The 21,705-nt window shown below is 55.0% G+C and overlaps 1 protein-coding gene across 5 annotated transcripts in view; it reads right to left on the bottom strand.

Moving 5' to 3' along the window:
* The window catches only part of SCN4A (sodium voltage-gated channel alpha subunit 4), a 51,938-nt gene that overhangs the window by 9,839 nt on the left and 20,394 nt on the right, over positions 1 to 21,705 (bottom strand). For all 5 annotated transcript variants that reach the window (XM_065909326.1, XM_065909329.1, XM_065909330.1 and 2 more), the window contains 11 exons: positions 21,408 to 21,499; positions 18,851 to 19,129; positions 17,113 to 17,176; positions 16,718 to 16,859; positions 14,970 to 15,179; positions 14,215 to 14,368; positions 11,878 to 12,116; positions 9,807 to 9,980; positions 8,574 to 8,930; positions 1,834 to 2,322; positions 93 to 225 (listed from right to left, as the gene is read on the bottom strand). In XM_065909326.1, the coding sequence (XP_065765398.1) occupies positions 93 to 225; positions 1,834 to 2,322; positions 8,574 to 8,930; positions 9,807 to 9,980; positions 11,878 to 12,116; positions 14,215 to 14,368; positions 14,970 to 15,179; positions 16,718 to 16,859; positions 17,113 to 17,176; positions 18,851 to 19,129; positions 21,408 to 21,499 (2,333 nt within the window). The remainder of the gene's footprint in view (positions 1 to 92; positions 226 to 1,833; positions 2,323 to 8,573; positions 8,931 to 9,806; positions 9,981 to 11,877; positions 12,117 to 14,214; positions 14,369 to 14,969; positions 15,180 to 16,717; positions 16,860 to 17,112; positions 17,177 to 18,850; positions 19,130 to 21,407; positions 21,500 to 21,705) is intronic.

Raw genomic sequence — 21,705 nt, 5'->3', positions numbered from 1 at the left:
GGTCAGCTGAGGCTCGCCTCGGGCCCTGGCCTGGCCTGCCCCTTCCAGGGTCTGCCGGGCTGGGGGAGACACCCCGGCGGGCTGGCCCTCACCCTCGGTGAAGCACTCCTCCGGCTGCTCCCCATCGGGGTTCTCCTCGGCCTGCTCCTCGGGGTCGTCCTCGGGGGGCTTGTAGTCGGCAGTGCTGCAGATGGAGGAGTTCCCGTCCAGGGGCTGCAGCGGCTTCTGCGGAGGCCACAGGGTCACGTGACCCCTGGACCCTCCCTCCAGGTGGGGCAGAGGGGGTCTAGCTGGGAGCCGCGAGGGGAGGGCCCAGAGGGAGAAAGGAAAGTGGGGGTGGGGGAGGTGGAGCAGACTCATTCATTCACAGACTCATTCATTCATTCAGCCCTAGATTGTGGAGCCAGCACCGGGGTCTGCGCAGAAGAACCCAGGCCTTGGCCCTGACCTCGGGGCACTTGGATTTGAAGAGGCCCCGAGATGCTGGCTAGGGAGGGAAGGGGTCAGGATGGAGCAAGGTCTGAGCCTTCCTATCCTCTGTTCAACTGAGGAATCCAGGAAGGATGGGGGAATCCAGAAAGGGTTGGGGTGGGGGCTGGTACTCCAGCCTGGCCAGACCTCCCTCACCTCCTCCTGGCCCAGCCTCCACTCCTCAAGGGGCCCCTTCATGGCTGGGGTGAGGCCCCTGGAAAGGAAAATGGAGAGGGTGGAGGGGTGGGGGCAGGGGGCAGCTGTCAGAATGGTGGCCAGAAAGGGAGGACCTGGTGCCCAGTTGACAGAAAGGGAAACTGAGGCACGGGCCATTAGGTCGGGCCGGATGCCCACTGAGCCACTGGCCCTGCCTGTGTCCCCACCTCCCACCGCCCCTCGGGAGCCGTGCCTGCCCCCTCCAGAGTCCCCAGCGCCTTGGCCCGGCTGCTGTCCGGCCCTCCTCCACCCCCACTCCTCATACCGAGGTTGGTGCCACGTTTCCCGGGGTATTTATAGCTTGGCAGGCGCTCGGCTCCCTGGTAAGTTAGCATGCCACGTATTTGGGGGGAATAAGAAGTCAAGAGCTTTCAGGGCAAAGTTTATTCAGGCTCTGGTGACTGCTGGGCCCACGCTGCCAGGGTGGGGGTGGGCAGGGGGCCCTGCCCTAGCTTGCGTGCTGATCCTTCCCCTGATGGAGCAGGCGAGGGGCTCAGCCTGAGCTTCTGGGGGCAACCTCTCCCAGGGGAGAGGCGGGGGGTGGGCATCAGGGGTCCAGCTGAGGCTGGGCTCTCCATTTCTCCTTCAGCTCCATCCCACTGGACCCCTGACCCCCTCTCCTCAGCGTCCCCAGCCCAGACCTGGCACTCTGGCCCATGCTGGGAAGTTGGGACCGGGTCCCCCCCATCACCAGTGGGGGTCTACACAGAAATAGATGATAATATCAAGAACTTGGTAGGGGCTTCTTGAACCTCAGGGCAGGGTTAAGAGAGGCCTCTTGGGTTCCAGCCCTGGATTTAGGCGTCTCAGGTGAGAATATGCTATCTCACAGCACCACCTGCTGGTGAGAGGGGACCCAGGCGGCGCTGCGGGGCAGGAGTGCAGGAAAGAGGCCGAGGGTGCTCAGACGGGTGGGGCGGGTCATAATAATGGTATTTATAAGTCACCATTCACAGAGCTGCTCTGCACACAGCATCTCATCTAATGCTCACAGTAACACCACAAGGCAGGTACCATTACCCCACCTTACAGATGGAGAAACTGAGGCTTGGAGAGGCTGTGTGCCATGTTCAAGGTCACACACAAACGCAGAGCCGCGTCTGTCTGACTCCCTGCCCCTGGGTCCGGGCCTTGCTACGGGCTTACCTTGACATCCTCAGGCTCGGAGAAGGTGTCAGTTTCCTCCTCTGTGGGCATCTCCAGGTCAGACTCCTCGGAGGCGATGGGCACGTGGATGGTCAGGTAGGGGTTGTTGATAAAGTTGAGGTGGTCCAATTCGATGCTGGGGGGAGGGCCGTCAGCCAGGCCCATGTGGTTCAGGATGTGGTTGTCCTTCTTGAGGTCCTTGCCATCCTCCTCGGGCGGAGGCTCCTTCTTCTCGTCCTCGGGGGCACTCTCCGGAGCCTCGCCGGCCTCCCCAGCCTCGCCGATGCTTCCGAGGCTGAGCATGATAACCTTGGGGCTCAGGACTTTGCCATGGAGCAGCCCCACGAGGAAGGCTTTGGCGAAGCCGATGCCCCACTTGATGCGGGCGATGGCAATCTGCAGGTTGTTCATCTCGCCATCCTCATCCGAGGCTGCCAGGCTGTCAGCACTGAAGGAGCTGAGCAGCAGGGCCAAGAACAGGTTCAAGACCTGGAGAGCAGGAGGGGAGGGGGAGCCCGAGCTCAGTTGCGGGGCCCCGAGGGTGCCACCTTCAGGCCACATGAAGGTCCTCGGGCCTCCAAGCCAGACCTCCCTCACGGTGGGCAATAAAGAGGGGCGTCATCTAAGAGAGGGCTTCCCTGGTGGCTCAGATGGTAAAGAATCTGCCTGCAGTGCAGGAGACCTGGGCTCGATCCCTGGGTGGGGAAGATTCCCTGGAGAAGGGAATGGCTACCCACTCCAATTATTCTTGTCTGGAGAATTCCATGGACAGAGGAGGCTGATGGGCTACAGTCCTTGGGGTTGCAAATGGTTGGACACGACTGAGTGACTAAACAGCAACTGCAGCACCTAACAGAACCCTCAAGACGGCTTGTGGAGCTGAGGAGTGGTACCGTCATGCCCACTTTACAGATAAGGAAACTGAGGCTTGGGCACAAGAGAGGACTCTGCTGACCATGGCGGAGGCAGAGTTTGAGGAGGCCCACTGGGTGACAGGGACTCTTCCATGACTCTGTCCTCCGCTTCCACTGCTAGGGGATGCAAATCAAAAACTAGGGCTCACATCTCCAAGCTTCCAGGATTTATTGGGAGCCTGAAAATTTTGAGCCTTTCTCTTGTCTTGTAAGTGGGACTTTTAACAGTCCATGGGCTCCTGGTATGTGCTCGTGTGTCCTCAGTCGTGTCCGACTCTTTTCGACCCCATGGACTGTAGCCAGCCCGATTCCTCTGGCCGTGGGATTCTCCAGGCAAGAATGCTGGACAGGATTGGGTTGCCATTTCCTCCTCCAGGAGATCTTCCTGACCCAGGGATCGAACCCACATCTCCTGAGTCTCCTACGTTGGCATGTGGATTCTTTACCACTAGTGCCACGTGGAGTTCCCAGTACTCAGACGTATGTGCCCCGTTGCTGTGGAAGGACATCTGATCGACCTTGGCTCACTCCCTTTTCTTCCCCCGGAGTTCCCTGCTCTACTGGAGCTCTTCTCTTATCCCCATTTAAAGGGACGTAAGAGGCTACTGGTCTACCTCCCTCAGCTTTGTTTTTTGGTGGATATTTACTGAGCCCCTCCCACTATCTGCAGGAATGACTGGCCTCAGTTTGCTCCCAGCCTAGAAACAGACATTTGATCAGGCAAATACAACGCAGTGGGTTTGCACAAAGTAGAGACTGGGGTTCACAGGCTTTGAACCCCAGTTCATTAGCTGTGTGTTCTGAGGCAAGTCCTATCGCTGCCTCGTGCCTCTGTTTCCTTCTCTGTACAATGGTGATAGATTCCAGTACCAACCTCCTTGCACTGTTGTTGTGAGGATTGAAAGGTCAATACAACTAGAGCGCACAGTAGGCGTTCAAAATGTGTCAGCTATTATGTGTGCAGTAATAGAAGGTTTTACACGGTAGAAGGAGGAGTGCGATGAACTCTGAGGCCAGCTCTGTATTTTACGAATGAGGAGCCTGAGTTCTCCCAGAGACGTGGAGTGACTTGCCTGAGGACACACAGCACATTCAGAACTAGAATCCAGGTTTCCTGTCATTGCATAACTTCATGTGTGTGTGTGTGTGATCAGTCATAGCCAACTATTTGCGACCCCATGGACTGTAGCCCGCCAGGTTCCTCTGTCCATGGGATTTCCCATGCAAAAATACTGGAGTGGGTTGCCATTTCCTACTCCAGGGGACATTCCCAACCCAGAGATTGAACCCAATCTCTTGCATCTCCTGCATTGGCCGGTGGATTCTTTACCGCTGACACCACCTGGAAAGCCCTGCACAACTTTAGAGGACATCATTTATTTAGACTACAGTGTGACTGGCCACCCCAGCGGCTATGCAATGCAGTGGCCTTGTCTTCCACCAACCCACCTCTCAGGACAGTGAGGAGGACGGTGCAGCCTGACTGAGGAGGTGGCGGTCCTGGCTCCTGTCAACCAGAGGCAGGTCTTATTCTGGGGGCCTCAGGGTGGGGCTGAGTGTGTGACTGGACATGGAAGAAGTAGGGTCAACTGCACTATGTCATTTTCCATCGGATTTGAGTATCCCCAGATTTTGGTATCTGCAAGGGGTCTTGGGGGCTTCTCTGGTGGCTCAGATGGTAAAGAATCTGCCTGCAATGCAGGAAACCCGGGTTCGATCCCTGGGTTGGGAAGATCCCCTGGAGAAGGGAATGGCTACCCACCCCAGTATTCTTGCCTGGAGAACTCCATGGACAGAGGAGCCTGGTGGGTTATAGTTCATGTGGTCAACACGACTGAGCAACTAACACACAGGGGGTCTTGGAACCAATTCCCTGAGTGACCAGGGGAGGGCTGTACACATGAATCTGTCTGGCTTTCACTAGTGTCCTCTAAGGTCTTTTTGTCATTGTCTTAACTATCACGTTGACATATCTTTAAATACAGGGAGGGAGTTTCAAGATGGAGGGGATATATGTATACTTAAAGCTGATTCACATTGTCGTACGGAAGAAACCAATGCAACATTGTAAAGCAATTATCTTCCAATTAAGAATAAACAAATATGAACTGCAGCAGAAAATTAAAAAAAAATACATGTATCTATTACGTGTTGTTCGTCTTCTCTCTCTGGGGCAACGTGCTGGGGGATTCGCTCCGTCACCACGCCTTTCGGCTATGGTCCTGCCTTTGCCCCCCACCACAATGTACTGGTCTTTCTTTCCCTCTCTGGGGGGAGGTGTCCAGTTGCCAGAAACACATCTGAGATGGGAATTAGCTGCTCTCTGGGTCACCAGGGTTTGCACACGGCTCCTGCCTGGGACAGAAATAGCCACCCCAGGCAAGGCATGGGGGGTGGGTTAAATTAGGGAAGGGGGATGGACATTAGGTTCCCCAGAGGTGGGCTCCAACGGGTGGGTTCCCTATGACTTAGTCATTTCCTCTTCTTCGCTCCCAAGGAAGTACTTGAGTGCCATGGACACTGGGGACCTGGGTCCCCGTGCTCCCTGGCAGGGCGCCCCGTGCCCTCTGGCAGACACTTGCTTCCATGAGGCCTGGGAGGGTGGTAGGCGGGGCCAGTGCCCAAGGAGCTGGCAGCGCGCCTCCCGGGCCGCTCCGCTCCCTTTGAGCAACGTGGGAGAGCTGCAGAGCTGGGCCTGAGAAGGGCGTCAGGGTGTGTGTGTGTGTGTGTGTGTGTGTGTGTGTGTGTGTGTGTGTGTGTGTGTGTGTGTGTGTGGTGGGAGGCGTGGGGGCACACCCAGAGGCAGTGTCGTGCGGTGCTTCTGCATTCTGGGACCTGACTGCTTGGGTTCAAATCCTGCACAGGTCTCTAAGGAACCCCCCTGAGCCTCTGCTTTCTTGTCTACAAAATAGAGATAAGACAGCACATCCCTGGGACCTCCCTGGTGCTCCAATGGTTAAGACTCCGAGCTCCCAATGCAGGGGGGCCTGGGTTCGATCCCTGGTTAGGGAACTAGGTCCCACATGATGCAACTAAGAGTTCACATGCCACAGCTAAAGATCACGCATGCCTCAGAGGGACTAAGCCCAAGCACCACGACTACTGAGCTCCGGCTCTGGAGCCCGGGAGCCGCAACTTCTGAGCCTGCGTGCTGCAACTATCGAAGCCTGAGTGTCCTACAGTCTGAGCTCTGCAACAGGAGAAGCCTCTGCAACGAGAAGCTCACACGTTGCGATGAAGAGTAGCCCCTGCTCGCCATAACTAGAGAAAAGCCCTCAGAGCAATGAAGACCCAGCAAAACCAAAAACAAATAAATAAATACAGTTTTTAAAAAAGAGATTAATATCCGGAAAGGGCTCAGAATGCTGTATGCGCATTAATAGAGGTCGGTTGTCACCACTTACTCTGATGCTAACTCGTGAGTATCACGAATGATGATACTGATGCTATTGTTGTGGGAAGGACACAGACTCAGTTTCTAGTCCAGGCTCGGTTTCACACTAGCCGTGTGGTTCTGGGCTGTGCCTCCAGAGAGCACAGAGCCAACATTACCTGCCTCACGGGGTTGTCAAGAGCATTAGGGATAATACACATAAAGCCCCTGGCGCAGGAACTGGTAGATGGCAGGAGCCCAATGCCTGGCGTGTGACGCCAGTTGGGGCCGGGTGTGGAATCCACCAACTCCCTGACTGCCTGTAAGTTTTGAACTCCCCTGGGCTCCTGGGCCAAGCACTTTGCTGAGCACTTCAACGTGTGTCCTGTATCTTTCCCACCACCCAGCAGAGTAGCCACTACCCGCCTCATCCCCATTTTCCAGATGAGAAAAACTGAGGCCAGAGAGAGTGTAAATAACTCGCTCAAAGTTTCCCTGTCAGAAAGTGGCAAAGTAGGGGCCTGAAATGTTTTTGAGTTTACACGTACACAGAAACCACCGCGACCCTTATAGTCGCTCCCAGGCCCCTTAAACTAGCCTTACAAGCCTGCAACCCCCCTATCACGAATCCTGCCCCAAAGTCCTGCGGAGGCATCTCCTTTACGCTTCCCGCTCCCTAAGACCCCCTCCCAGGGGCAGTCGGCCTGGGTTCTGCTGTCTGGCTGTCCCCGGGGGCTCGGGACCCCATCCCACCGTCCCTTCCTCAGTCGCGGTAACGGTGACTCCCCCAGCCGCCGATCCGCCCCTGCCCCCTGCGGAGCTCAGCGTTATCTGAGAAGCGCTGACGGAGCAGCTCAAGGATTCCACCGGCCTCTGCGGAACGTGGGGACGTGCGTCTTCCCACCCGCTGCTGCCCGGGGTAGCGTCGCCCCCGCCCCGGGCGGGCCGGCACAGGTCTCCCGGTAGGAGTGACCGCGCCCGGAGGAGCAGGGTCGGCGGGGTGAGGAGAGACGCCTCCCTCCGCCCGGCTGCAGGAATTCTGGTCAGCTGGACCACGACCTCACATCCCATTTCTCCTTCCCTTCTCCAGCGCCCCACCCAGAAAGTGGCAGGAGAGATGCAGTTCAGGGCATCTCCGCATCCTCCCAGCACCTGGGGCCTGATTCCCAGGAGCAGAGGGTGAGAGGGGAGGAGAATAGAAGGGCCAGGAGTTCCTGGTACCGACCCCACATTGTGCCTTTTTCCCTCAGGGGCAATCCTCCCGGCCACCCGCTGAGGCAGGGGTCCCCAACCTCTGGGATTGAATGCCTGATGATCTCAGGGGGAGCTGATGTAATAATAATAATAGAAATAAAGTGTGAAGTGTTAGTGGCTCAGTCGTGTCTGATGCTTTTGCGACCCCATAGACTGTAGCCCGCCAGGCTCCTCTGTCCGTGGAATTCTCCAGGCAAGAATACTGAAGTGGGTAGCCATTCCCTTCTCCAGGGGATCTTCCTGACCCAGGGATCGAACCTGTGTCTCCTGCATTGCAGGTGGGTTCTTTACCATCTGAACCATCAGAAATAAAATGCACAATAAATGCAGTGTGCTTAAATCACTCCAAAGCCATCCCCCACCCCACGCCAGTCCGTGGAAAAATTATCTTCCTTGAAACCCGTCCCTGTTGCCAGAAAGGTTGGGCACTGCTGCCCTGAGGGGTCTACCATTTTTCTTTCATGTGGAGTTAGAGAACCCAGACAACCAGAGAGCAGTGATTCGTTCAAGGTCACACAGATGGCAAAGGAGCTGGGACTGGAACTCGGGTCAGCCTGACTCCGGTTATCACGTCACTTTACCCAAAACACTAGGTCTCGGCGACTTGCACTGTGGTCCCTGGACCAGTGGCAGCGACATCACCCAGAGCTCATTAGAAATGCAGGTTTGGGGGGCCTGGCTCAGAGCTGCCTCACCTGACTCTGGGGGGCTGGGACTGGGAATCTAGGTTTCAAGAAACTCACAAAGAGTTTTGAAGCAGGTTAAAATTTGAGAGCCACTGGGTTAAACCATACAAAACTGCCATCTAGGGTCAGGGGAGGAATAAAACAATCGCATATCAATGATTTTAAACGACACAGTTTCATAGGAAAAAAACCCTTCAACAGTCCGATTTAAGGGAAATAAAGGCATGGATGGGCTTCCCTGGTGGCTCAGTGGTAAAAAACACCCACCTGCCAAGACAGGATTTTATCCTTGGGTCAGGAAGATCCCCTAGAGAAGGAAATAGCAACCCACTCCAGTATTCTTGCCTGGGAAATCCCACCGACAGAGGAACCTGGTGGGCTACAGTCCATAGGGTCGCAAAAGAGTCAGACACGAATTAGCAACTAAACAACAACAACAAAGGCACGGATATGCCTTGGACACTTGGATTTTCTGGACAAAGGTGTGGGAGCCACCCAGCCAGCCTCACTCACCACCAGGTTGCCGATGACCATGACCATGAGGAAGACAGTGAGGCACATGGCCTGACCAGCCACCTCCATGCAGTCCCACATAGTCTCGATCCACTCCCCGCAGAGGATGCGGAAGACGATGAGGAAGGAGTGGAAGAAGTCGTGCATGTGCCAGCGGGGCAGGCTGCAGTCCGCGGCGATCTTGCACACGCACTCCTTGTAGCTCTTGCCAAACAGCTGCATGCCCACCACGGCGAAGATGAACACAATGATGGCCAGCACCAGCGTCAGGTTGCCCAGCGCCCCCACCGAGTTGCCGATGATCTTGATGAGCATGTTCAGCGTCGGCCATGACTTGGCCAGCTTGAAGACCCTCAGCTGCCGGGCAGGGGGAATGCAGGGGTTGGTGAGACCCAGGGACCCCTGGCCCAACCTCGAGGCAGCCACGACCAGGGATTGAACCCAGACCCTCAGACCCAGACTGAGAGCACAGAGTCCTATGCACTGGGCCACCAGGGCTTTCCCAGAAAGAACTCTTTCGAACAGCTCCAGCTTCCACCCCCTGAGGGATATGGGGCCTCAGTTTACCTCTCTGTTAAATGGGAATGCTCACATCCTACCACCTCATCCTCTTCACATGATCAAAAGAAAGAATCCTCATCTCTTACATATACAGGCTAAAACATTTGCAAGTGAAATAAAATCTCAGGATTTGCTTTAAGATATAAAGTATCTTAAAAAGTAGGGGGACATAAAAAACCATAAAAAGTAGGGGGACAGATAAAACAAGAACTACAGGATGTTGATGGCTGTTGGAGCCAGGTGAAAGGTATACAGAGGTGTATCTTACTTTCTCTATATTTTTGTGGATGCATGAAATGTCCCTATGAGGTGGAGAAAAGGATGCTAATTCAGAGTCCCAATCCCATTACTGACAAACTTCCTAAACCTCAGCTTTCAGGTCTGCAATATGGGCTGAAGTCCCTACCCCACTGCCCCCCAAGTTCACTTAGGAGTGAAGCCCAAATGGCAGTTCCTGGGCTGTCATTGTGGTCTCCCAGCAGCCCTGTGTGATAAGGGGGAGGGCGCCTTTCTCCCTTTTGCCAGTAAGAAAGGTTCTGAGAGGCAGAGGGATGCACGCTAGGGCAGAGGGGCCTCCCTTCCAGCCCTCTGGCTTCTTGGGGGTTTATTCTTGTGTCCTCCGAGCATCCACACCCCACCCTCCCTCATCCCGGGTCCCGGGGCCTCACGCACTAGCCGGAAGGAGCGGAGAACCGAGAGCCCCTGCACGTTGGCCAGGCCCAGCTCCACCAGGCTGAGGGTGACGATGATACTGTCGAAGATGTTCCAGCCCTGTTGGAAGTACTCGTAGGGGTCCATGGCAATGAGCTTCAGCACCATCTCAGCTGTGAAGATGCCTGTGAAGACCTGCGAGGGTGGGGTGTGCAGAGCCTCAGAGGCACAGGGCCTCTGGAGTCTTCTACCCCACTCTTCAACCTCCGGGGCCCTCGAGGCCAGAGGAGAGGGTGACAGAGCCCCGAGGGGGCGGGCAGAGGTACCCGTGGCTCACAGGTGTGTGTGAGTGAATGAGGAGCTGAACAGCCATCCCACCGGGCAGAGTGGGTACTGCTCAGAGACCGGGGCCCATCTCTTCCTGGCCTTGTGACTGTGGGCCTGTCACTGGACTTCCTGGAGTCTCAACCCACTCATGATAATATTCAACACTCGTAGAGCATTCTGTGTTTCACACTGTGGCCTCATCAGTATCTTGATGTCCACGAAGCTGGGAGGGCTGATCACCACGTTCACCCCAGAGAAGAGAGACTGAGGCTCTGAGAAGTCAGCAGCAAGCTCTCGGTCACACTGCCCATATGGGGTCAGGTCTCAAACCCAGGTACTTAGCTCAGTTTCTTGTCTCTATACCCTATAGCCTCTCTATCCTGGTTGGCAGGGGTGGGGCGGGGCTGGGGGTCCCAGGACCCAGAAAATCTTGGTGGATTCGGAAATCTGGTGGGGGGGTGGTGTCAGACGGGAGGTGAAGTTGAGGATGAGTGAGAACCAGAGCTGATCCCCCACAATCCTGGACTTGTCTGAGGGCTTCTGAGCCCCTAAAAGCTCCCTGGGCACGGCCCCCGCCCTCCTGGCAGGCACCAGCTGCCCCGGGGCCACAGCCTGCCCGGGCACATGCTGAGCCCCGCCCAGGAACTGTCCCTAACCACAGCAGGTGCCCAGACGGCAGCAGAGTGTGGGCAGGGGGTGGGCAGGCGGCGGGCCGGGCCCATCATGCACACCCCAGCAGCTGCGCGGCGAGTCCAGAGCCCGCCCTTGCCCCTCCAGCCCAGCCTGGCCACAGCTGCCTCGGGCATCTCTGTGGGGTAGATGTGCCTGCCTCGTGGGCTGGGGGAGTCCAGGGTCTGTTTCCCGTGCCACCCACCCCAGCCTCGTCCTGCTCCTGGGCTCCCCTCACCCTCAGGGTAGGGGAAGCATCCAGGCCACTGGCCACCCTGGACAGATTGAGAAGGGAATTGGGAAGGGTGGGGCCGGGCTGGAGGAGGAGGCAGCGGCTTTTTCCCTTTGTCAGGCTCCACCGGGGCTGGCAACGAGGTGATAATGCTCCTAATGGGCAGGGATAAGCAGGCGGATCAGTGTGTGTCAACAATAGTGGAGCAGAAAGGGCTGAGAGGGGAGCTGGCCTGGTCCTGCTGGAGAAATGAAGCGGGCAGGGGGCCTCAGGGCTGGGGGACGATGCCCTGGGGCCTTCAGGGTGAGCTGGGGCCTCTTGGGCCTGGGTGCCCATGGCTCTACACCCTATCTTCTGGGTCCCTTGGTCTTAGGCCCCCGGGCTAAGTCACTTAAGTCATGGCCTACTCTTTGCGACCCTGTGGACCATAGCCTGCCAGGCTCCGGTGTCCGTAGGATTCTCCAGGCAAGAACCCTGGAGTGGGTTGCCATGCCCTTCTCCAGGGGCCCACAACAACCTCTGAAAGTGGAGAGACTTGCCATCCAGCACTTCACTCCCCACCCCCAAGCTCCCATTCCCCCATCTCTGCCTCCAGGGTATGACCTGGACTCCAGAGTCCCTAGAGTCCTGATTTTAAGAAACCAAGTACTTCATCCCTACTCTCTCTGCCCCAAAACACCCTGAAACCCAAATTCCATGCATCTCCCCATGTACCTCCCCTGGTACATCAACTCATGTCCCTGTGTACCCATATGCTAGGAAAATAACCCCAGCCTGTCTCTTTATGCCCCCTAATCGTGCCCCTCATTCCCACACAACCCCTGTGGCCCCTCTCCAGTCCTGCCTCCCTTGTCCCCCACCTACCAGGTTGCCCACGTTGAGCACACTGTCAAATTGTTCTGTCATCGGGTAATGCTCCATGGCCATGAACAGGGTGTTGAGCACAATGCAGATGGTGATGCCCAGGTCCACGAAGGGGTCCATGACGATCAGGTGGATGATCTTCTTGAACTTCACCCATGGGGTGCAGCAGTTCCATATGAGCACTTTATGGGAACATTTGTACCACCACGGTGGGCACTTCTGGTGGGCCTCTTCCAGCTCTGAAAACAGACAGCAGATGAGGATCCACCCCTTCACCTGCTCCTTCCTCCACCTCCAACTTTGAGCCCACCTTCCAAGCCCCGCCCCTCAGAGCGCCACACCTCAAGCCCCGCCCTCTTGGGGAGGTCCACCCCAAGCCCCGCCTCTCAGTGGGTCACCCTCAAGACCCACCCCCCAGACCCCACCCACACGGCCCCACCCTCAGTGCTCCAGGCCCGCAATGACCAGTCCCTTGAAACTGAAGGTGTTAGTTGCTCAGTAGTATCCGACTCTTGGTGAGTCCCTGGACTGTAGACGGCCAGGCTCCTCTTGTCCATGGAATTTCCCAGGCAAGAAGACAGGAGTGGGTTGCCAAGTCTCCTTATCCAGGGGACTTTCCCGACCCAAGGATGGAACCCAGGTCTCCTGCATCGCAGGCAGATTCTTTACTGTCTGAGGCACCAGGGAAGCCCCATAAAGAGCCATGCACTTAGAAGCCTTACCCCTGGTCCCTTCTCCCAATGCACTACTTCAGCTCCACCTTTCAGTACACAATGCCCCCATGCCATAGAGTGACTTCCATCCACTACCTACGGCCCAGGCCTGCGATCCCGGCTGGGGAGGGGCCCGAGGGCCTCAGGGAGAGGTGGGAGGCCACTGCAGAAGGCTGGGTCTCACTTCCAACTGTTGCTGGCCAGAGCCTCTTAGGAAAAGACCAAGTCCTCCCTGGGGCCTCTGCCTCGCACTGCTGCTGGCTCCTCCAGACCAGACCCTGCCAGTACTTCCCCACCAGGGTAGCTTCCTGGAAACACGCCCTGTTCCTGCCCCTCCAGCTCTAACCCCTGGGGCTCTGTCAGGCCCATGGATATGCTACATCTCCTCCAGGTCTTCCAGGCCCCTGGTGCCCATGGGAGTTCCTAGCCAGGGCGCACTCTCATTTAATACCCCAAAAATGTATGAGGTAACTATATTAGTACCTCCACGTCATAGATGAGGAAAGGGAACTGGAGTCAGGGGCTGTCCCATAGATATGTGGGTTTGAGGGCCTGAATGGGACACCCCAGGGAGGGAACGGCTGAGCCTCTTCCCCATTCAGCAGTTAGTAAACCAGACTTCTCAAAGGCTGCAGCTTGACAGTAACACCCCCACTCCCAACCCAGGTGTTACTGCAGGTGCCTCAAACTGTGTCTGAGGTCCCAAACTTCCCACAGTGGTCCCAGCAAGGGCAATGTTGAGTGACCTCCTTGGCTGGCTCTGCCCAGCATCCCCTGGGGTGTTCTCTGTCAGGGCACAGACACCTGGATGCCCTTCAGGCAAGGTCAGCTGGGATAGAGGTTTGCAAAGTCCTCCAAGTCCTTCCTGCCAAAAGGCAAGACACCTGGGGAGCGGACCCGATCCTTCTGATGTCAGATTTCCCTGCATCTTCCTTTCCTGCATCATTTCCTCCTCCTCCCTCCCTCTCATCCATCCACACACCTGTGTTTCTTCCCATTCATTAATCTTTCAGCCCACCCACCCATCCATCAAACCATCTGTCCATCCATCCACCCATGCATCCATCCATTCACCTACTCATCCACTCACTCATCCATCCACTCACCCATCCATCCACCCACCTACCCACCCACTATCTGTCCATCCATCCATCCATCCATCCATCCATCCATCCATGTGTATGTCTACTTACCTCTCCTTGTTACCTTAACCTAGTCTCCTGAGGCCTGGGGGGCAGCATGGGGTTTTTTGGGGGGGGTCTGTGGCTCTCTCTGGGCAGAGTTTGACTTTGACCTTTCGCTTTTACCCAGAAGATATTTGTGGAACAGGATCTCCAGTTTCCGGAACATTGGGCCTTCCTGGTTAGTATTCTTATCCTGTCCTTTCCCGTTGCCTTGGCAGCCCACAAGGCCTCCCGGAAGCCCCCAGTTCCCACCGCAGCCTGGCCTCGTGGTCAGAATTTGGGCCAGGTTAAGCCAAGACTATATTTATCACGGCCATTTCTTCGACGCCAATATTAAGTTACTGTCCTGAAGCTGGGCCCAGCCAGGCCCTCCCTGCCCCCACCCCAGGAGCCCGAGAGGCCCGATGGGTAGGATGGGTCTGGGGATGCCGGACACTCACCTTCCATGGCATCGGAAATGCCACTGTCTGTGCCACAGCTTGGCCTCGGAGGCCCCTTCTCCCCTGCCGATGTGTCCAGGCTGCCATTGCAGTCTTTGCTGTGTGCTGGGTCCCCGTCCACCTCCCCACCTTCCAGAGCCTGGGCAGCCTTGGCCTGTGGACCAGCAAGGGTAATAGACATAAAGTCCATCGCCAAGCCATGGGAATGGACTCTCAGAGCTTCTTCCTGAGTCCTTCAGGCTGGGGACCCCTCTTTTTGGCCTGCATCCAGTCTACTGCAATAGGGGTAGTTGGCGGTGGGGTGACAGGGTAGGGACCGAAGTGACTGAGGATCCTCATCCCTGAAGACCCTTCCTTTTCTGAAGCCTTGGCTGGCCCTGCACTTCATGAGATGATGGGTGAATGCACAGCTGCTCCCTGAGGCCTCATCAGCAGCCCCCTTCCCTCAGCCTGGACCCAGACACTGCCCATAAAAATCATAAAACCATAGGTATCTGAGCTGGAAGGCTACATCAGATTTAATTACTCCAGATTCCTGGTTATATATGGGGAAACTGAGGCACTGAGCTACAAAATGCTCTTTCTACTGCCTGGGTGCTTCCCACCCCACCAAACCTCCAACCTGAGCCTTCTGCTCCCCGTCACCTGTCTCGGTCCCTGCCCCTCACCTCCCCTTGCCTCTCAGCCTGCCCAGGGTACCCAGGCTGAGGGGCAGAGAGACCCCTGGATCTTCCCCCCTCTCCCCTAGTCCAGACCTTCTCCAGCTCCTCCTGCTGCTTTTTGAATTTCTCCAGCATCTGCTGAAACTCCTCTTCTTTCTCCTGATCTTCGGCCAGGGTGGCCTCGTTCTGCTCAGCATAGGCCATGGCCACCACGGCCAGGATCAGGTTGATGAGGTAGAAGGAGCCCAGGAAAATGATGACCACGAAAAAGATCATGTAGGTCTTGCCGGCTGCTCGAAGGGTCTGGGAGTGAGGGAGGGGGAGGAAGTGTCATGTGGCACCCTGCCTGCTTTCACCCAGGGCCCCCCTCCATACAACCATTGCCCAGAGAGGCAGACAGGAAGGATCCCTCACAGAGCCTGGAAGTTTGAGGGCTTTTGAGGCAAGGTATGGCTTCCCAGGTGGCACCAGTGGTAAAGAACCTGCCTGCCAATGCAAGAGACATAAGAGATGTGGGTTCGATCCCTGAGTCAGGAAGATCCCCTGGAAGAGGAAATGGCAACTCACTCCAGTATTCTTGCCTGGAGAATCCCATGGACAGAGGATCCTGGAGGGCTACAGCCCATGGAGTCACAAAAACTCGGACACAACGGAAGTGACTTAGCATGCACGCACATAGATAATTATGTCATCTGCAAATAGAGACAGCTTTCTATCTTCTTCTATGGCCACCCTTGACAGGTTAAACCACATTCTGGGGCATTTCAAAAATATGAACTTGGAACCCAGACCTTCCTGGGCTCCTGACTCAGAGAGCCCTGAGGACCCCAGCCAGACATCTTGAGATCAGAGACCCAGGATAAAAATTGGTGAATGTCGACTTTGGGGTCAGCTTGACTCCTAGTTTCCCCATGATGCCTGGCATCTAGTAACAGCTCAGCAAATAGAAGCTATTATTGTTATCGTTATTACTGTTGTTTGTTTATTTTTGGCTGTGCTGGGTCTTCGTTGCTGCACACCGACTTTCTCTAGTTGCGAAGAGCTGGGGTTACTCTAGCTGCAATGTACAGGCTTCTCATCGTGGTGGCTCCTCTTGTCTCAGAGCGTGGGCTCTGGAGCATGGGGTCAGTAGTCACGGTGCATGAGCTTGGTTGCCCCATGGCTTGTGGAATCTTCCTGGACCAGGGATCAAACCCATGTCCCCTGCATGGGCAGGCGGACTCACCTTCTTCTTTTTTTGACTATTTATTTATTTGGCTGTGCCAGGTCTTAGTTGTGGCTTTTTTTCTTTTACTTTAAAAATTTTATTCATTTTTCATTGAAGGATAATTGCTTTACAATATTACGTTGATTTCTGCCATACATCAACATGCATCAGCCACAGGTGTACATAGCAGGCAGATTCTTAACCGCTGGACCACCAGGGAAGTCCCATTACTATTATGATTAACATGGTCAGTGTGAGAAACATCACCAGGGACTGGAAGGCACTGTTCTCCAGACTCAACTTGCCCACCTGCAAACGGTGGAAGGTAAATAATTCTGGGCAGAGCTGGCATCTAAGTGACCTTACTGGTTACTGTGAGGAGGCCTGGGAGTCTGTGCTGAGCTCAGATCTCAGCTCCTGAGCAAATGAGGAAAAGGAAGAAAAGGCTGGGGCTCAGATCTGGGCAGGAACCGAATGTCAGAGGTGCCAAGAACCCATATATAGGACCACTGAGGGGGTCCCTTGGAAGGGATGGCTTTGGTAAGGGTCCTGCCAAGCCCCAAGGAGGCCGTGGAGATGGAGGGAGGGAGGGCTGTGGGGCTGAGGGGCAGGGCAGGGCAGAGGGCCGCTGTACCAGCTGGAAGAGGTTCTCCCAGTAGTCCTGTGTCATGAGGCGGAAGAGAGCCAGGAAGGCCCAGCTGAAGGTGTCATAGCTGGTGTAGCCATAGTTGGGGTTCCGCCCGGCCTTGATGCACTCGTAACCCTCAGGGCAATGCCTGCAGACAGGATGGGGACTGGTTTTAGGGAGAAAGGAGAGCTCCAGCTAGGGGCCACATGGGGGGCACTCCAAGAAAAAAATACATCCTTTAGTCTTGTCTGCATCCTGAAAACACGTGCATGCTCACGAGTTGTCTTTACACCTCCATCCACTCCAGGTTCTCATCCCCAGTCATCCCGCATCTTCTGACAGCCCTGGGGCCACTTTTTCCCATTTACCCCCCCCCACCCCGCCTCCCGGGTGTCACTCACCCAGCATCGCTGCTGTTCCCACAGAGCAGGGCGTCATTGGAGCCCTCCAGGAAATAGAAGTTCCCTTTGGGAGTCAGAGGTCACAAAGGAAATATGTCACCGCATGGACATTGTGGGCACAGCACCCATCGCACACCCGTGGACACCTCTGTGTGGACCACAGGCACCAGCACGTGGATGCGCTTGTGGCGCCCCTTCCCTCTCCTCTTTTTTAAAAAATTAATTTTTATTGGAGTATAGTTGTTTTCGTTGTGTTGGCTTCCACTGTACAGCAAAATGAATCAGCCACACACACACACACACACACACATATATATCCATTGCCACATGTATACTCCATATATCCGTGGAGTCCCTTTGGGACTTCTTTCGAGTTCAGGTCACCATAGTGCATTAACTAGCATTCCCTGTGCTATATGGGCTTCCCTTCTGGCTCAGCTGATTAAAAGCCTGCCTGCAATTCAGGAGACCTAGCTTTGATCCCTGGGTTGGGAAGATCCCCTGGAGAAGGGAAAGGCTACCCACTCCAGTATTCTGGCCTGGAGAATTCCAAAGGGGTCTCAAAGAGTCAGACACGACTGAGCGACTTTTTCACCTGAGCGATACAGTATGTTCTCATTAGCTATCTATTTTCTTCCTTCTCCTTTAAGGGCAGCTCCAAGTCCTAAGCTCTCTGGGTAGATACATTTTACTGTCATACTGCCTTGTATGGGGCATAGTGGGGGTACAGAGGGAGACGGGGGGACATGTATGTGTGTGCCTGGGGCTAGCACGTACCTGAGCAGGATCCCCAGTGGAGGGGTGAGTGGGGGGGCTAGAATCCAGGGTGCCAGGTTGAAGAAGGTGGCATTTCTAAGCTGGCGTTTCCATGTCCATTTCCTAAGCTGCCAGGAGACACCGTGTGGACTAGTGGCTTCATGAGAATGCTGTCTTGTGTGTGCGCACCTGTGAAGTCTGGGTATGTGAACAGGATGTGGGTGCCTGCTGCTGGCCCTGCCAGGACGATGGAGGAGAACAAGGAGCCTGCACAAAGGGACTGTTGCTTTTCCTAGCAAAAGCTGTAGGATTTTCCAAACAATTTGGTGTTTGCTGTTACGTAAACCCTTTGAGAGGGTAACCGTTGTTTAGTTGCCAAGTTCGGTTCGACTCTTTTGCAACCCCATGGACTGTAGCCCACCAGGCTCCTCTGTCCATGGGATTTCCCAGGCAAGAATACTGGAGTGGGTCGTCATTTCCTTCTCCAGGGGTCTTCCCGACCCAGGGATCGAACCCAGGTCTCCTGCATTGGCAGGTAGGTTCTTAGCCACTGAGCCACCAGGGAAGCTTGAGAGAAGTATTGTAGTCTTTATTTTATAGGCAAAGATTTTGAGGGTCAGGAAGGTGAAGTGACTTGTCAGAGGTTACCCAAGCTGTTAAGTGATGGGTTTACACTCAGGTCTTCCCCATAATCTTTGTTAAAAAAAAAAATTATTTATGTATTTGGTCACACAGGGTCTTAGCACACAGGACCTTCATTGCAACATGCTGGATTTTTCGTTGCAGCATGAGAACTCTTAGTTGGGGCATGTGGGATCTAGTTCCCCCAACCAGGGATCAAATCTGGGCCCCTTGTGTTGGGAGCATGCAGTCAGCCACTGGACCAACTGGGAAGTCCCTTCCTCATGTTCTTTGTCTCACACAAGGGGCTGCCAATGGGGCTAGGGAGGATCTCACTGGCCTCCCCACCCTCCCTTCTTACCTTCATCATTGATGTAGGCATCCCAGTCAAAGGTATAGTTGCTGGCCCAGCTCTCCTGGCCGTTCCAGGTGTTGTTGCTGTCCCAGGTGTCATTGCCGAACCACGTGCTGTTGGTGTCATTGAAGGGCGGGGGCCAGCGCACACACTTCTGCCGCAGGTTTCCCATGAAGAGCTGCAGCCCCACCAGGGCAAAGACGCTCAGGCAGAAGACGGTGAGGATCATCACGTCCGAGAGCTTTTTCACCGACTGGATCAGGGCCCCCACGATGGTCTTCAGCCCTGATCACAGAGAGCAGGAGAGCGTGGCAGGGGGTAACTCGCCGACTCAGCCCCTCCGAGCCTCCGCCTGCTCCATCTCCTTCCAGCCTCGGCTTACTTGGGACGCTACTTCCCTGAAGCCTTCCCAAATTAGCCCCATCCATCTCTGATTACAACTTTCATCTCGAGCCTTCCAATGGCCACCGAATCTCAGCCACTAGTAGAACGGACTATGAAGACTTTCCTGGGTGTTGCCTAACACAGGAGAGCAACAACACGCAGCACACAGTGTAACTTAATAAATGTCACTAAGTCGGGGCTCCCAAAGTGTTCATCGAATGCTAATCTCACAAGCCTCGCCCTTCATGAAAGGGGTTCAATCGTGTTTGGGAAAGGCTGAACTCTGTAGCACTTCCACAGCTGCTCAATAGTAAAGAATCCGCCTGTCAATGCAAGAGACGAAGGTTCAATCCCTGTGTCAGGAAGATCCCCTTGGGGAGGGCATGGCAGCCACTCTAGTATTCTTGCCTGGAGAATCCCATGGATAGAGGAGCCTGGTAGGCTACATACAGTCCATAGGGTCGCAAAGAGTCAGATACCACTTAGCGACTCAACAACAACAACTAACCCTGTGGTATCCTTCTGGAGGGTCCTTATGTAGATTATCCTAACAGAGGCTCAGAAAAATTCTACAGAAACAAAAGCTTTTTAATACCATGTTTCAGCTTATTTGACACAGAACCCTTTCTCTTTTAGCCTGTTCACACCCAAGGAACAGCAGGGTTCACTCTGAGAAGCTCTAGGCTGACTTTGCAATATCGTTGCATTCTGCCCCTTGGAACTGGCAAGGGCATAGCCAGATTGTATGGAATTTCAGGCTCAGATTCCATCATTTATGGAAGAACCATAACTTCTTCCTTGGGCATAATCAGGGTGTCTCTCACTTCAATATTTGTTTATTTCCTTTTCTTATCCTGGTATGAAGATAGATGCTTAGCAGCTTCAATCATAAAAGCTTTACGAGCTCTGAGGACGCTGGAAGTGTGGCACGGAGGGCAGGTATTGTGGCCTTGACTCAGTGGCTAACATGCCGTGTTGCCTTCAGTAACCGCTCCTCTCCGGGGGTCCCTCCTTCCTCAACTGCAATTCACAAGGGTTTTGGACTAGAGAAAACTAAGGTAATTCCTAGCACTAAGAAGTAACAACTTCCCTGTCTCCCAGAGCCTGTTCTCCATGCCTTTCAGATCATCTTTGTCTCCTTTTGGAGAAGGAAATGGCAATCCACTCCAGTATTCTTGCCTGGAGAATTCCATGGACAGATGAGCCTGGCAGGCTACAGTCCGCGGAGTTACAAAGAGTTGGACATGACTGAGTGACTACATTTCGCTCCTTTAATGAACCTTCTCCAGTTTCTTCACATGCTTTTTTGAGGGTCTGGATGATCCAGATTCTATTTATTTCATGCGTCTCGATGCATTACTTTGGAACTGCCCTGGCCTCATGGCTCAGCGGGGATGTGGCGTGTTCATTACTGAGCTCTCAGGGTGTGAACTTTCCATCACTGAGTCCCTCTGTGTCTCTCAGGTGGAGCGCCCTGCTCTGCCCAGTCTGTTTATTTTATTTAAAACATGAACGCTATGCCAGGGCTTCCCTGGTAGCTTAGTTGGTAAAGAAGTCCCTGCAACGCGGGAGACTCAGGTTCGATCCCGGGGTGCGGAAGATCCCCTGGAGAAGGAAATGGCAACCCACTCCGGTATTCTTGCCTGGAGAATCCCATGGACAGAGAAGCCTGGTGGGCTGCAGTCCATGGGGCTGCCAAGAGTCAGACACGACTTAGGGACTAAATCACCACCACCGCCTCCCAGTGCCAGGCATGGCTCGAAGCACCTTATTGCTATCAAGGCTTTGAATTCTCATGATAACTGAGTGAGCAGTACTGTCATTAGTCACAGTTTACAGATATGGAAACTGAAGCAGACAGGGTAACCGTTTAACCAAGGTCAAAGTCAGGACGTGGTAGAGATGGGAGCTGAACCCAGGCAGTCTGGCTCCAGAGTCTGAGCTCTAACCAACTTGCTATGCTGCCTCTCAACGCCCACCCTCCCACTTGGGGCCCCTTCTTCTCCCTGTGGATGCACAGGACCCCCACTCTGTGTCCAGGCTTCGAAGTGGGTGCTACGCCCCCTGGGAGGGTTATGACCCTGGGTCAGGCTCCCAGAACTTGAGTGCCCCCTTCCAGGCCTGGGCGAGGGGGCAGGCCAGCTGGCCCCGGCAGAGGGCCTCTGCACCTCCCCTGTACCTGGGATGACCGTGATGGTTTTCAGGGCCCGCAGCACCCGGAAGGTTCTCAGCGCTGAGATGTTGCCCAAGTCCACAAATTCCGTCAGGTACCTGGGTGGGGGGTGGGGGCGAGGGCTGTGTCAGAGCCAAGGGGCAGGTAATGGGGCAGAATGAGGCGCAGAACGAGGATTCCCAAGGAATCCTTGTATTTGGGGTTACTGTGGAGATGCAGGGGACAGGTCAGGGACTGCAGGCTCCTATCGGGGCCTGAGAGGTGGGAAAGACAGTGCAGGGGCTTTGCTGAGGAGCGGGGAGGT

Source organism: Muntiacus reevesi, chromosome 18 (assembly GCF_963930625.1).
Source record: "Muntiacus reevesi chromosome 18, mMunRee1.1, whole genome shotgun sequence".
NCBI classification, from domain to species: Eukaryota; Metazoa; Chordata; class Mammalia; order Artiodactyla; family Cervidae; genus Muntiacus; species Muntiacus reevesi.
Note: the sequence above shows the minus strand (reverse complement) of the source record. Positions and strands in the feature narration are given on the sequence as shown.